This window comes from Talpa europaea (assembly GCF_964194135.1).
Source record: "Talpa europaea genome assembly, chromosome: 3".
NCBI classification, from domain to species: Eukaryota; Metazoa; Chordata; class Mammalia; order Eulipotyphla; family Talpidae; genus Talpa; species Talpa europaea.
This window is the reverse complement of record NC_140069.1, coordinates 52513033-52528649: the sequence shown is the minus strand read 5'-3', so window position 1 is coordinate 52528649 and position 15617 is coordinate 52513033. Positions and strand designations below refer to the sequence as shown.

Below are 15617 nucleotides of genomic sequence, written 5' to 3'. Positions count from 1 at the left end.
AAACCAGTTCATGGCCAGTTCTTAGTACCAAGCTTTGGCTCTATATGTTGTTATGTGAAGTTAAAAAGATGTCTCCAGAGAAAAATAAAAAACATTTCATAAAATAATGAAAGAGTATGAGGATATCCATTTGAGAAGGTGTGATCCTGTGTCCCTGAGTCACATAGGATGTTGTGAAACAATGTTACCTAAGTAAAAAATAAAAAATGAATAAATAAAAACAATGGAAGAAAGGAAGGAGGTCAAATTGATGATTTAAGTGGTTAAAAAGATAAATGAGAGCTAGCAAAGAGTCTTCTCTGGAATGCCAGGAGTTATTTCCTAGGCTCACAGAAACCAATACATGTGCCCCCAGATCTGAGACCTTATCAAATTTTGCATCCCCAGATTAAGTCCCCTTGATAATTCATATTTCCCCAAAGCTAGCTGAACAATAAACCAAAGTTCTATGTAGAAGCAGCCATAAGGATCCCTGGGTTTCAATAAGGTATCACAGACAAAAAGATTAAATTATTCTCATACAGATGACCTTTCAGACCTAACCATTCATTCTGATTTCAAGGGCAAATATCAACTCTATCTGCCCTTAGATACTAAGCAGTGAGAGATCCTAGAGGCTAGAGAGCAAGAAAGCTTCTTTTCTCTGTGAGATTAATTTCACAAGGTATTACAGAACATTTTTTTAAAAAATAAAGCAGGAGACCAAGAACATGATTTCCCATGAGTGTGACTATAAGTCCTGTGTTCTTTGAAATGGTCTATTTAATTTTCCAAAACAAACTAAAATGAATGAAAACTTAACTATGTTCTCTAAATTTAATTGAGGGATCCAGGGTATCAAATTATTTTCAAACAGAAATCCCTACTGAGAGTGATTGCTTATGTTACAAATTAGGAGATTCAAGTTTACAAATCGCTGATATGCCAGGAGCCCTGACTCTGCTGGAATTTCAAGTTGGTAAAAAAAAAGGAAAACTGATCAATGTTCAGAGCTGGCCTATATTTACTGCATAACAGTTTCCAGGGCTTAATAATTTTGGAAATTATGTGATAATGAAATGCAGGCATTTTTACATTTAAAAGTTGTAGGAGAGCAAGGTTTTTCTTTAACAAGTCTTAATGAGGCCATTACATTAACATTATTGATGTTTTTTCATTTGTATCCTACAATTGCAGTTTTCTTTTTGGGGGATTTTTTTCCTGCTAGGAAAGTGATATCCCAATAATTGTCAATTTGGGGGCTTTTCTAAAAGGTAAAAAAAATCTATACTAAAATTGTAAACTATATGTCTTAGGATATAATAGCATCCTTGGTAGATATCACTTTAATGGAAGCAAAAATGGCTGTATGCATTTTAAAGAGACAAATATAATGTAAATCATGTGTGAGCAGTGCAATGAATTCATTTTGCCTGGCAACCTGGGCCCTTGAAAACAGCAATGCAGGAACTGGAGAAAGCAATGCAGGAACTAGAGAAAGCTTTCTGGTTGAGTTGACCTAACTTGTTGAGTTTTGCTTCCTATGTTATCAAATTGTTTATTTTACTGATTTAACCTAAGACCCTTGGTAGTGGTGTACATTCTGAGTATTTTTTTCTGTCTTTATGTATCTCAGTGATTTCCACAAAATGCCTTTTCTCCACTAGAGCCCACAAGGCAAAGAAGTAATCCACCATCATGTAGTGCATCTAAAAAACCACATGGCACTGACTGCAACTAATGTACATGCATTGATCTATCACTACACATTCTTTCATAGACATTCTTTCATTGAAATCTCACAGTAACCGTGTACAGGAGGAGTTATGAAACTTTTCCATGTTGTAGTGGAGGATCCTAGAGGATGTATGACTTGCTGAAAGTCACAGAGCAGCTGGGAACTTGGTGTCTAGTGAGTCCTTGTCCTCCACCACAGAGTGTGTGTGTTCAGGTCACACCATGGAGGAAGTGAGTGAATCCCCACTTTATTTGGCCGATGTGACCAATGAAAAAACAGTGAGATCAAGGCCTCCCTGCTTTGACTCACAGCTCATGACACATTGGCACAGCCTGGCAGAGCACAGAGAGATTGTTTCTAGGCCTCCAGTCCTTGCAGGGATGTGTATGCTCATTGCCAATGACAGCACACCAATCCTTTAGTCGGACCCCTTGCTGCTGACCAACTTACCTCTCCCTGACTATCAGTGGTGGAGTCAGCCCTGTTGCCTGCACCTCATAATTTCAGAAGCACTAGCTACTCTTTCCTCTTTGGACTTGTGGTCACTTTTAACACACTCTCAGAACTTTATACTTACAGTTACTTTGAGCAAGTTCCTCAACCTTCCTGAGCCTGCGTTTTCTTGTCCATAAATTAGGCATAATAATGCTATTGACTTCCCCTGGCTCCTGAGGAGAATCTTAGTCCTTTTTGCTTAACAACAGGCAAAGACAGGATGCTGCTGTCAAGGAGCAATCAATGATCTAATTAGCACTTCTTTGTAATTCAGCTCTCCTTTCAGAAAGGCTGAGAACACACACACTCTATACTGGACACACAATCATTATGCCCATTTCTGAGAACCAGGCTGGCTTTGTTTTTGCCAGGCAGTGATAGCGATGTTTTAGTTTCTCTTTCCTGTTCTCCAACCTGACCCTATCAATACCTAGACACCAATTTTTAAGACAAACCAAAAAATATATACCATTTCTCTTCCTCCAGGTTAAGGAAAAGTGAGCTTAATTTTTTCTTTTTCCAAAAGTCTGAAGAAATTATTCTGGCTTCTGATCTTCTCTTGGCACAAAGAAAGTAGTTAATGGCAGTGAGTCCCCAAATCAACGTCCTTTACCCATCTCTTACAATCACTTACTGTGTGCATCTGTAACTCCTCCCAAGGAAAAAATGATTCTAGTGAAAGTTTTCTTTCTGAGGGTCTTTTTTTTTTCTTTGAGGGAGGCAAGGCAACTATTTTCTTTTCTCGCTAACATTCATGGAGAATGTGGTGTATTTTCACAGCTCTGTGCTTCATTCCCAACATATCTTGGTGCTCTGCCCCAAGCAGAAATGTCCTCATTTCTGTGAAACAAATCCCATGAAGACAGACCTGCCCAACAGGTTTCTAAGGCTTATACCCTTGCTGGGAGTCACAGATCATGTCTCAGTTACTTTTTCAGTCATTGATGATTGGCTCATGTTCTTCACTTACTCTCCTTTCTGGCCTGGATTCCATAGTGCTTAAACCATTTAAGAGTCTGAGGTTCAGGAATGCGAAGTAGGTACATAAGCCAATGCTTGGATTTAGTCTTTCTGAATAAACATTCTAAACCTGATCTCAGCATTCCTACTCACACCTGTTTCCAGCATCTGGCTTTGATTCTATGACCCAGCCTAGCAGGTGCAAGATAGCTGTTGGGTGTTTGCCCACTCAGCAGCATCAAGTCTAGCCTTACCCCTCCTACCCACATTCCTTTAACGCAAATGGATTTTATTATAATGGGCAAGAGTTCTTCTCAATTGGTCTAGAAGGACTGGCATTTAACATGCAGTGGTAATTAGAGTCTTCTGTCAGAATGAATTTGTAATTGGCATTCACTACAGCAGAGAGAGGTGTAGGGACCTGGATACAAATTTTCTCACTGCCCCCCAAGTCCCCTAAAGTGTCTGGCACAGTAGGTAACATATTCAAAGCAGTCATCCTTCAGGATAAGGCATGGTCATTCTAGGTAAAATCTTATCTTTCAGGGATGTCCATTAAGCCATCATCCTCCACTAGTTTCTTAGTTGCAATTCGGCAATCAAATCTATCACTATCATTTGGATAAAACTGAGGGATTGGAGCATGATGCTGGTAAATTTTAATGGATCAGAATTCTGGGCATAGAGAGAGATCATTTGGGGAAGGATTGTGGCTGGGGCCTTAAAGAGGCCCTGAAAGCATAGATGCAGATCTCATTCAATTATTTTGGACTAGCTGAAAAATAATTTCCCTCATAAATGACTATCCAGATTTGTGCCAGAGTAAATATCAGAAAAGAATCTGTTTGGTTTTGCTCAGTCAGGGAATCACATGGGGCAAGATGCACTTAGGAAAAGGGGTTATGGTATTTCCCCAAGCCCAAACCAAAGCATGTTCACCAGATTACCCCCAGCTATATTTCCTATAACAAGTACCCAGAGAAACATCTGACCTCAACTGAACATTGAAAGCAGTTTCATACTTTGGTCAAATATCTTGCCACAGAAGCATGTTGACTTTTTGAAGAAATCATCACATTTAGCATAAATCCAACCAAAGTCTGCACTGGACATTTTACTCTTTTTTCACACCTTCCTATATAAAAGCTAACCTTCTGTTAAAAGCAACGAATTTATATGCCTTTAGACACCAAGAATGTAACATTAATAAAAAGGCAGGCCAAGTAAAAAGAAAAATGTTGATAGAAGCATAAATACAAGATAACATTTGCTGCTTCTTTATTGTGAGCATAACAGCTCTACAAGCACAATGACATGTGGCCTTTGAACCCCGCCGCAGAAGAGGAAAAAGGAGCTCTGCTGCTCAATTGTCCATACAAGCTCTGGGTTGCTAAAGTCTATTTTGTCAAGGGAAGCTGCAAATTCAGATTTTAGTGTGAAATCTGCTAATTAAATTTTTAATTGTGGTTAAAAAATACATAACATAAAAAATTACCATCCTAACCATTTCTAAGCTGTTTAGTAGTATTAATTGTATTCATTATTCTGTGCAATCTCCAGAATTTTTCATTTTGTTAAAATGAAACCCTGTACTTGCCATTTTCCTCTCCCCTACCCCCACCCTGTCACTGAAAATTACCATTCCATTTTCTGTTCCTATGAATTTGACTACTGTAGCTACCTCCTACAAGTCTACAAGTCTTTGTTTTTTGGTGACCAGCTATGTCACTAAGCCAAAGATTCACCAAGGTTATAGCATGTCTCAGAATTTCCTTCCTGGGTTGAATATATTCCATTATATGTACATACCACGTTTTGCTTATCCATTCATCCATTATTGAGCACACAAGTTGCTTCTGCGTCTTGGTTATTCAGCCAGTGCTGCCATTAACATGGCTGTGCAACTGCCTGTGTGTCTCTGCTTTCAATGCATTTGGCATATACCCAAAAGTTGAATTGTTGAATCATATGGTCATCCTGGGTTTAATTTTTTGAAGAATCTCCACATTTTCCTCATTGGTTACACCATTTTGTATTCTCACCAACAGTGGACAATATTTCTCTACATTCTTGCTCCTGATATTTTAATGTTTGCAACTAATTCAAGATTTTTTTTTCAAAATACCATATACACAGTTTAAGTCAGCCAAGACGGCCTATACTAGACCTGTCCTGAGAGCTCCCAGAACCAGAGTCCATAAGCTCCTTAGTCTCCATCAACAAAAAATGATTCTGGATACTGTAACCTGTCAAGGATGATGTTTGTACTTCACACAGCTCTGGGTGGAAGGGTCACTCATCACCTTGCTCTTCTGTGGAATGAAACAATAACGAGTTTCATAATCTGGTAATTTTTCCCTTTGCAAAACAAATTTGATAGCAAAAGCACAGAAATCAAAAGATTTTATGTTTCCAAGTGCGTCTGTTTTGTGAATATCCAGATATTCTTATCAAATTCATCTTGGAGAAAAAGTCCTTCCTCCAAGCAAAAGTATATCACTCTTGTCTGCTAGTCTTTGTGGATCTTAACTGACTTGGGTCTCACAGTTATCTATTCTATTTCCTGGTTTTATTTTTGACACAACTTTTTATTTCTCATATTATCTGAAGCTCCACTATGATACAGCACAGTATTAAATGGTTGTTAGTTTATTTTGACTCCTGAGGAAAATATATGAAGTTCAGAAATAATATTGGAATAAAAATCCTTCCATTTTGGTCGTGGACATCCCAACCTCCAGAACTGTGAGAAATAAATCTGCTGTTTAAGTAAAAAAAAAAAAAAAAATCTTTTTTTCATGTTTAATACACCATCAACTAAACTGGAATGTAAGACAAACTCAAAAGCAAGTGCAAGAGGGCAGTGCTTATTATTCTGTCCTTTGTTCAGCACTTCCTGTGAGGACAGCCAGCACTTGGAAAACTATTTAAAGAATACATATATACAGTTCCATTTAGGGAAGGCTATAAGAAAAATGTCTGTTTATGATTTAATGGGTTGTGCTCATTGAAAGGAGGTTTCTAAATTTTTAACTCATTCTTCCTTTATGAGGAGGCACAAATAAAGTTGGAGGTATACTGACAAGGGTCATGGATAATTATGATTATATCAAATAAGTGCTGTTCAGTTCTGGAAAGATGAACATTGCATATGCAATATTTCTTTCTGGAGGTCATTGCTATTGTGTGTAGTTCTTCATAACAGTTCTCATGTGATTCTGCATGGCCGAGGAACATCTTCACTAACGTAAGATGAAAGGAAGGAAGGAAGGAAGGAAACTTATAAAATACTTAATATAAGTGATTCATGTGCAAAATATTTTAGGTATCTTTATTTATTCAGTCCTTGAAATAATCTCCTTTTTACAAAATAGATAACCAATATTCAGAGAGGTTATGTGACTTGGCCAAGTCTTATAATAAGCTAATAAACAGTCTGGGCTTCAAAACCAGGCTAAGCCTCTTTACACAGTACTTCCTTGCTAAGATAATTGGTGATTTTAAAGTTTACATAAACATGATCAAGGAGATGGTGTATGTTATCTAAAGATATAAAGGATAATCTCTGTTCTTGGTAGCTGGTGGAACTGACCTTTCTTCTCTGAAGGACTGCATTGGTCTATATTGTTTGGAGGAAAAATCTAATAATTGCCTGAAAACAGGGTTATATAAAAGAAACAAACTCAAACTGTATAATACCAAGTTTTGAAGACTGTACAGTACTAACAGCAGAAATATTTTAAATAGAAGATAGATTTTTAATCTCAAGTACAGAAAAGCACAACAATATACACTTGTTCTAAATGTAATCTCCAATAGTTTGTTAGACACCAGCAGATTCACCGAGATTTTATCTTTTACAGAAAATACCTTACTCAGGGCCTCCCTGGTGGTGCAAGGGATTAAGGCGCAACATATGAAACTATTGGCAGCCACTGCAGCACGAGTTCAATCCCTGGGCAGGGAGCTACCCACATGGTGCAGTAGACCTCTTGCCCGCTGCTCCCCTCAGCAGTGTATTTCAGTCAGTCCACCTGTTCTGCTCCCCACTCTGTCTCTGGTGAATCTTCTCACCCCCACACCTCTGGCCTGTACCCCAGTTCTTGTATGCATAAATAAATTTTAAAAATTTCTTACTCAACTAGTTTTATCCTTAACTATTTCAGAACAGTTTTCATGGAAGTTGCCTCTAGATTAGGAGTTACCTTCAAGGAAGATGAGTTACAGATCCTGAGGGTCTATTCATCCAGTAAGAATTCACTCTTATAGAATGGTTAGAAAAAACACTTTTACAACCAAACTCAAAAGTTAGTTCTTGAAAGCAGACTTTAGAATTGAAGCATTCAGAGGGGGAAAAGAAGAGGGTGAGCACAAAATCGACTGTGGTGGTGAGACTGAGGGTGCTTTGGTGGTGGTAGCATTGTGGTAAAATAACCAGAAGGGAGGGGGTCCTATACTTCCAAAATAAAAACAGCAACATAAGCCAACATTACCTCAATTAAAAAAAAGAATGAAAAAGTTTTTTACATATCAACGATAAGCCCAGGTAACTTGTTTTTGTTTGTTTGTTTGTTTGTTGTTGTGGGTTTTATTTTATTTTATTTTATTTTATTTTATTTTATTTTATTTTATTTTTTTTAGGATTCTTGAGAGTAAAGTGATCATGATGGGGAAGAAAAGAGTTTGTTGTGTACAGAGACAGGAATTCTGTCAGGATGTTTTTTCTACCCCATCTTCAAGGACACTAGGGTATTTAACCCATTACCAACAGAATCTAATTGCAGTCTTTAAAAAATGTCCAATTTCACTTGATATCTCAACTATTCTTTCATAGAAAACATCACATTTGGTTTTATTTTACTATTACCAAAATATGATTTCATGGCTTTTTAAAACTTTCTATCAGGAAACAACATGGCAGTGGGAAGGGTAAGTCCAAACCCACAAGTACTTGAGAACCTGGAACATAACCCCTAAACACATATTTAGGATAAAATTTGGCGGCATAGGACAGTCACTTATTTTCAAGAAACAATTTTTTGAGCAGCAACAACATGCTTACCAAAGTTCTGCTTTGCCTGTGCTGAAATTGTCCATCCAGATAGCAGCTTCATCACCTGGGGCTTCTGAGTTGAATGCATGTGCCTACCTCATTGCTTTGAAATCAATAATATTCTAATGTGGTGGGATGATTTTATCAGGAGCGTCATCAGAATATGATGTTCTGGAAGTCCTCTTAGGAAGAACTGTGTTTGTCACGGTCCTTTAAATGTAAGGAGTTTATCTGTCAATTGCATTTCAGCGAGGCTTCTTTATGATTCTCCCTCATTCCACTATTATTTTTTATTTCAAAACAATATAAATTTTACTTGTGAGGTTACATTAATCACTTGCTTCAAAAGGACAAGTTATATCTGTCAGTTATTTATAAATATATTTTATAGAGATAGCTATGCAAAGGATAGATAATTCTTTAGAAAAGTGTATTGATGTTTATTAGATTTCATTACTTACAGAAAAAAGTCCTCTCAATCATGATTTGCTCAAAATTAAGCCAGCAGTTTTGAAAAAAATATATATGTATATATATATACACACATATACGTATAAGTATGTATATATACATATACACACATATACATATTCTGATGGAAATTCTTATTCTCATGGTTAAGAAATGACATAACATGAATGACATGTGACGTAGAAATATCACTTAAATTAAGATTTTATTTATTGTGCAGTCTTTTCTAAACCCAAATTCATGTTAACATCAATGCAATTTTCATCTCAGTAAATCATGTACAAGTAGACTCAAAAAATTAGAATAGCCCGGGACTTTTCCCAAGAGCTTTCCTTCACCGCATGTATTACTATTCCCCTTTTGGATCATGAGTGTGAATTACTATCATGGCTCTTAGCCATAGGCAAGATAACTGGAGCTTGCTTTCTATCCCTACTATTAATTATGTCCTCTAGAATAATAACTATTATTATCCTTTCTCCTCACTAGAAAAGTGACTGAGCCTAGCCACAAAGAAAAAGTCTCTTCTTTCTCTGATATCAATTTTCTTCTGTTGCAGATTGGATTTGAGGACCCGCCCCTGCAGGGACAGACTGCAGCTTCAGGGAGTGGGAATGGAGATGATTCGGAGCCAGGTCGCCACGTCTTCTCCTTTTCCTGGTTGAACTCCCCGAGTGAATGACATTCATTCCAACAGTTGCCCCTCTGTCTGCCTGGCTGAAATGTACACAGGCAATAGGGAGTCTAAATAAAATCAATATGATACAGATGATAAAAGGGACAGCTGAACAGGATTTATTCAAAGCAGACAAAGAAACTTCTAATTCCAGATGATTTATCTAACACAAAGAGGGAAAATAATACTTTGAGAAAATAGTTGCAAAAAGCATTGGAAAAAAGAAACTTGAGCTTATCTTTTATTGTGTGGAAAATATTAGGAAGGGTGTGTAGGTGTGGTATGTGTGTGAATGTGTCAATGACAAGTGGCAAGTGTTGAAAAAAGTAGGCACTATGCTATCCTCAGATAGGCGCTTGTTTTAATTATTCTAGCATAGTAGTTTTTGTTTTCTTTCTTCATTAACAGTGCAGATGGTCAGTGAAATTCATTGTTATTCAGAAGTGACTAATTTCTTAATATATGGACAAAAGGTAAATCATTGACCAAAGGTATGAAATGTTTCATAAAGGTTTTCCCTTTTCCATAATAGATGTTGCTGAAGGCATACTAGAAATGTTTTGACTCTGGTGACACTTTCACAGTCCAGAAAACTGCAGGTTTGGGACATTCTTGTGACATATTTTCTAATCCTCGTTTTAGATATGCATATATCAGTCACTGTCATTGAAAAAGATTTTCCGACAGAAACTATCTATTTTCTCATTGTGTATACTGAGGTACCAACCCAGTAAGGACAACTCCATGTTGTTCTTACACACACACACACACACACACACACACACACACACGCAACATATATATTAATATATATGAATATTTAAATAATACTTTATTTGTCACGCCATAATATCTTCTTCAGAATATAAGTATAACTTCTCTGTATAAACTCTTAAATAAAGACTGTTTTTAACAATTCAGTCTTATAATGATTTATTCAATGTTTTCATATTATCTTATTAATCTATTAGTCAACTGTATTTAAAGGGTCCCAGGAGAAATGTTAAATATTTGATTGAAATGCTTAAGTTCTAACCAAACTACCAAAGGTGAATGCATTGCAAACTAATAAGATGTGTTTTTTATTTTAGAAGTGAATAGAGGTAATTTATATTGCTAAGAATGAAAGTGACTAGTGTTGGCATAGATTTAAATCAGGAGGGTATTTGTGAAATTATTAAAGTCAAAGTATTCTTTATAAGAAATATTTTCCCACATGCCATATTATAGCAACTAAATTTGGTTGTTTAAAGTGGAGGTGCTATTACACTTCTCCTTTTAAAAGTAGGCACTGGAAAGTAATTTAGAAAAAATATTTTATGGTACCAAAGTAGTGACTTCATAAAGCAGTCCTTTCTCACAGAAAAAAAAAAAATGCAGCATTTTGGCCCTGTGTGCTTAGAGGAATGCCCTGCCAAAAGCTTCTCTTTTCCTTTCCTCCTTCTCTATTCCTCTCTATTATTTTACATCTTAGAGTTAGATGTCATTTCCACATGAATCAATCTTTCATTTGTAGAATTATGATCTTACAGCTGCAAGCAACTATTTTCAAATTATTTCACTCAACCTCAGACTAATCAGAGGTACAGAGGTAAGCCCCAGGCTATTGCAGGGCTTGTGTGGGCCAGTGACATGTGTTTGTATTATTAATAGAAAATAAAATGCAAGGAGTTCTGTCTACTGAAGTCAAGAAGAATCCAGGAGCCAAGAGTATTTCCCCTACTAGTATTAAAGAGGAAAATAAAATCATAATTAACTTTGCAGCTTTTATTAAAAATATAAATATTCAACATTCTGTTGCACAACCAAATTGACCAAGGATTGGAAAGATGTTTTATTACTGACATGTTTACAAGAAAACTTGATTCAAAGAGCTTACAGATTTTTGTCTCACCCACCCAAGAGAATGACATTTTCTTTGGCTCAGACCACAACAAAATCAATTGTATGACTTCTGTCCGTTTCTTCACAACATTTCCTCCCGGGTCCATACTCTCTTGAGAACACCAATAAAGACACCTGGAAATGGAAACTAAAAGTAGACAATACAAATAACATTTTGTTGTTTTTCTGCACGTGAATACACTCTGTGCATGCTAGTTAAGGAGTATAGTTTCTCTTGCTGTACATCCCCTACGCTTCAAGCTATATAAAAATAAACAAATGGTATAGGCGCAACGCTATGGTACAGAATGCTGTAATTTTTTTATTTGTGTGTGTGTGCGCTAAATACAGAATCTTTTGGGCCAAACGAACCGTTTCATTTCCCAATAATCTCCATCAGTTTTCTGTTGCTGTGAGCTTGCTGCGCTAACTGCTCCGCCCTAGCCATTTCCAAGACCTCTCGGAGGAGGTGGAAGGTGAGATCCAGCGAAATGGGCGGCTCCTCCGATCGCCTCTCCCTCTCCAGTGCCTCCTGGCGGCCGCCGAGGGCGTTCTCGGCTCCGCGCCCTGTGGGACCAGTTGGGCTGTCGAGCGGGCGCCGAGGCAGCAGCAGCTGCTGCTGCTGCTGCTGCTGCTGCAGCAAAGCGCGGAAAAAGTTGGCGGCAGCCTCGTCGGTAGAGAGGCGGCTGCCGGTGCTGCTGCCGCTACCGCTACCACTGGCAAGAGGAGAAGACACCGGCGAGAAGGGAGTAGCAGGGCTTTTGTTCAGGTTACCCAGGCGAAGGAAGTATTCCTCCCCCATGCGGAGCAGGACGGGACGAGCTTGCGGCTGCTGGGGTTGCTGGGGCTGCGGCGGCGACTGGAAGAAATCCAGGGGCTGTGGGGCCTGACGGGCTCCCTGGACGGGCCCCCTGTTGAGGAGGGCCCTGCATGGCGGGCAGGACAGGAGAGCCACCAGCAGGACACCCGCGGACACGAGCAGCGGCAAGCGCATGTTAGGGGCTCTAGCTGCCGCACAGAGGTGAACAGAGGGCGGAACGAGAGGAGAGAGAAAGAAAGAATTGGTGAGAATTTAGCTCTGCAGGGAGGTGTAGGATGGGGTCTACCCACAGGACACGGACGAGGCTCTGAGGTGGGGGTGGTCGCTGTCCGCGGTGCTGAACTCCCTGTACGCGGACTTTTAGAGTTGGAGAGAGAGGGAGAGTCGAAAAAGGGTCGCCTGTAGGGTTCGGCGCCAAAGCTGTCTCCCTCGCCAGGCTGGAGTGGACCTTTTCTTTACGAGGCCCTCGAAGGGACGGTCCCTGAGTCCCCTTGCTAATGATTCCTCAAACCGATTCCCCGAGCTCTAGAGAATTACAAATTTAAGATCTCAGTCGCTTTAACCGCCCCTCCACCCCTTTCCCGATATTTCAGCAATTTCCTCCAAACTGAGAGCTGCTCTCGCCTCCTCCTTTTCCATCCCTGTCCTTGCGACCTTCTCTCGGGGGTCCGGACAGTTGGGGAATCTTGGGGGGGGGGCTCATATACTCAACTGGCGAGGAGTAACTGGCACTTGCAGTTCAGATGGCAATGAGCAGCCGTCTAAGTTTACTTCTGTCACATCCCAGCTACTATCGGAATCTACACACACACACACACGCACACACACACACACACAGTTGCACAAGAACAGCCGGCTCCGCCGCTGCTCAGTAGTGCAAAGTTGGAGGCATGTTTCCGTCTAAGAGCTCCCTACCTTCTGAGGCGCTTCTGCAGATGAGCGGGCACTTCTGCCTCTCTGCAGAGGGACGTCCCCGGGGCTTTTTCAGGGTTTTTCTTTCCTTCTCTTTTCTGCTTCTACTCTTTCTTCTCCTCTTCACTTGGGCTCTGAGTTTCTCCACACCAGAGCCTGGAGTGGGATTTTATAGCGTCGACCCTCTTCAGAAACCACGCAGCATTTGCCTAATAAGCTGACGCTCTCTTGACAGCTCGATTGCGTGCTGCCTCTGCTCCTGCATAAATCATAGGGCCCTGCCAGGGAGCGAGGGGCAGAGTTTTGCTATCTCAACACTGAATCTCACATCCAATTATATCAACAGATATTTATCGCCTCCTTGGTGACGTCAACAAGCCCTAAAATGGAAGGGCTTCTTATGACTTGTCCATTGACAAAAATTCTTCAATGAGATTTCCCGAGTGTGAACACATATTGACCTCTTACTATGAGAGGCCAAACTAGGGGGCAGGGAGTCAGAAAAGAGAGCAGATGTGAGGAGAGAGGAAGGGGAAATGCGTGTGTGTGGGGGGGTCTATCAATGCAGAGGCCTGTGGGGAAAGCAACAACCAGCTATAGGAGGTAGATCTGGATTCCTCTCTTCCCTTCCCCCCCCCCTTAACTTCTTTAACCAGTTGTTTCTGACAACACGCTAGTATGTGAAAACATTCCTTTGCTAGAGAAATAGTGTCCCATCACCTTTCTGGATATGAATGAAGAACGAGGGGATGGGAGTGCAAGGAACCCAGTTTTTAAGTTTCTATTTGTTTTCCCCCCAAGAATAAAGAGATCAGAAATCTGCAGAGGCCTCACTAATAAGTATCCTGAAATGTGGCTCAAGGTTTTTTAATGATGGCAAGAGTTACTCCCATGATAAAGGGGCACAAACCAGAGTTGCACAGGAAGGTGGCAAAGATTTTTAATTGTTGCAGAACAATTTAAATTGTACCGGCTCCTCCTTTGTCTCTCCTCTCAGAATCTGAAATTAACTATGGACTTTACTATTCCCAAATTAGACAAAGAGCCAGTGAGAAGTATGTTAGTTAATCAATTTATTTAGCCTACATAATGTAAATGCTATGAAAGAAACATTCATTCTAATTTCCTATCCTATATTGGAAAAGGTTTAAATTGCCCAATAATAGGGCAAAATTCATCAGTTACACATTTTCACTTATAAATATGAAGACTATGAAAAGGTAACTTCATTCATTTTAATTCCAAATGCAATCAATGTTCATGATAATAAACATACTAGGGGCACATAGGCTTTTTGCCTTAATCATTTCTCTTTCCAAATTTAATGTGCTCACTGGGAGAATGATAAATAAATAAATGCTCTCCGGTGCTACCACAGAATAGAATGCCAATAACATCATATAAAAATTACAAATTAAGTTGACACTGTGATATAGATTGGAGGCAGTTAGTTATCCTTAAGTCTGCAATTCTAGATCCAATTCTAATTTCTAGTGTCTGTGATTCAATTTAACTTTTAGATAACCATCAGAGTTGTTTACCAGACATTTCCTGTTTCTCATTTCTTGTTACCCCTGCTGCTTCCTCTGTAGCTAACATTGCATATTTCAACTCCTATTTTGGATCTATACTAACCAACTGCTCTTAAAAACAAAGCAAAGGTAGAAAGAGAAATTCTGGCAGTCTCCATAAAAGTCAGCCCATATCTGTATTATTTCACATCAGAAGTTTTTTTTAAGATTTATTTTATTTATACAAGAACGGGGGTATAGGCCAGATGCGCGGGAGGGTGAGAGGATTCACCAGAGACAGAGCGGGGAACAGAACAGGCAGAAGGACAGAAGTACACTGCTGAGGGGAGCAGTGGACACGACAGGAGAGTTCTGCTGCACCATCTGGGTTGCTCCGAGGCCGGTGGGGATTGAACCGGCACTGCAGAGGCTGCAAACAGCTTCACAGCACCGCGCTCAACCACCTGCTCCACCAGGGAGGCCCCCAGAAGATAATTTTGACATAAGAGAACAGAAAAATAAATGTGTCTTCTGGGAAGATGTGAGTTGTTAATAAAAGATCATGATTATGGAAAATAGTTGAGTTCCTGAGGAAAGATGTGTTTTATGTTAATAGGGGACATACAGAACCTTAGTTTTTGTTATTGTGGGTTTTTTTTCCCTTTCAGTTGGAATGGTTCTCAACTTTCTTTGCTTACTTTCCGATATGACTGCTTCTCTGTCTTCATTGGCAGATTTCAACTTGGATGTTAATCTTTATATGGAAGCAGATTCATACGGGGGAAGCTCAGGTAAATGGATACAGAGAACTAGGAAAGGCATAAGAGGATGAGTTTAGCAGAGTAGGCCTGGGAGTCCTCCATAACATGTTTTGGGCTCTGACTAATCCCATACCCCTTCAGGTCTCTACCTTATTGGATCAATGGATATGATGTTTTATATAACCCCCTCCTCACTGCTGAATCCCAGCTCTGAGGCTTTCCTGAAATAGATAGTTGGTGGAGGACAAAGTGGCTCTGATTAGGGGTGAGGAACAAAAGCCTGGGTTCCAGACAAGGGTGGACTGTGCAGAAAGCACCTACTTACCACAGATTATCCAAAGGTAGATCTCACCAAAT

At 39.5% G+C, this 15617-nt stretch overlaps 2 protein-coding genes across 4 annotated transcripts in view; one reads left to right on the top strand and one right to left on the bottom strand.

Annotated features, from left to right (window-relative positions):
- TRIM55 (tripartite motif containing 55) overlaps nucleotides 1–9378 on the top strand; it is a gene marked incomplete at both ends in the record, with an annotated part of 42508 nt that extends 33130 nt beyond the window's left edge. For all 3 annotated transcript variants that reach the window (XM_084229856.1, XM_084229855.1, XM_084229854.1), the window contains one exon: nucleotides 9256–9378. In XM_084229856.1, coding sequence (XP_084085982.1) covers nucleotides 9256–9378 — 123 coding nt within the window. The remainder of the gene's footprint in view (nucleotides 1–9255) is intronic.
- A 2254-nt stretch (nucleotides 9379–11632) lies between these two features.
- Nucleotides 11633–12250, bottom strand: CRH (corticotropin releasing hormone; the record flags this gene model as incomplete). Its single annotated transcript, XM_084229520.1, has 1 exon — nucleotides 11633–12250. One exon carries the CDS (start codon nucleotides 12248–12250, stop codon nucleotides 11633–11635), a length of 618 nt encoding a protein of 205 aa, XP_084085646.1.
- Nucleotides 12251–15617: the final 3367 nt, after the last annotated feature.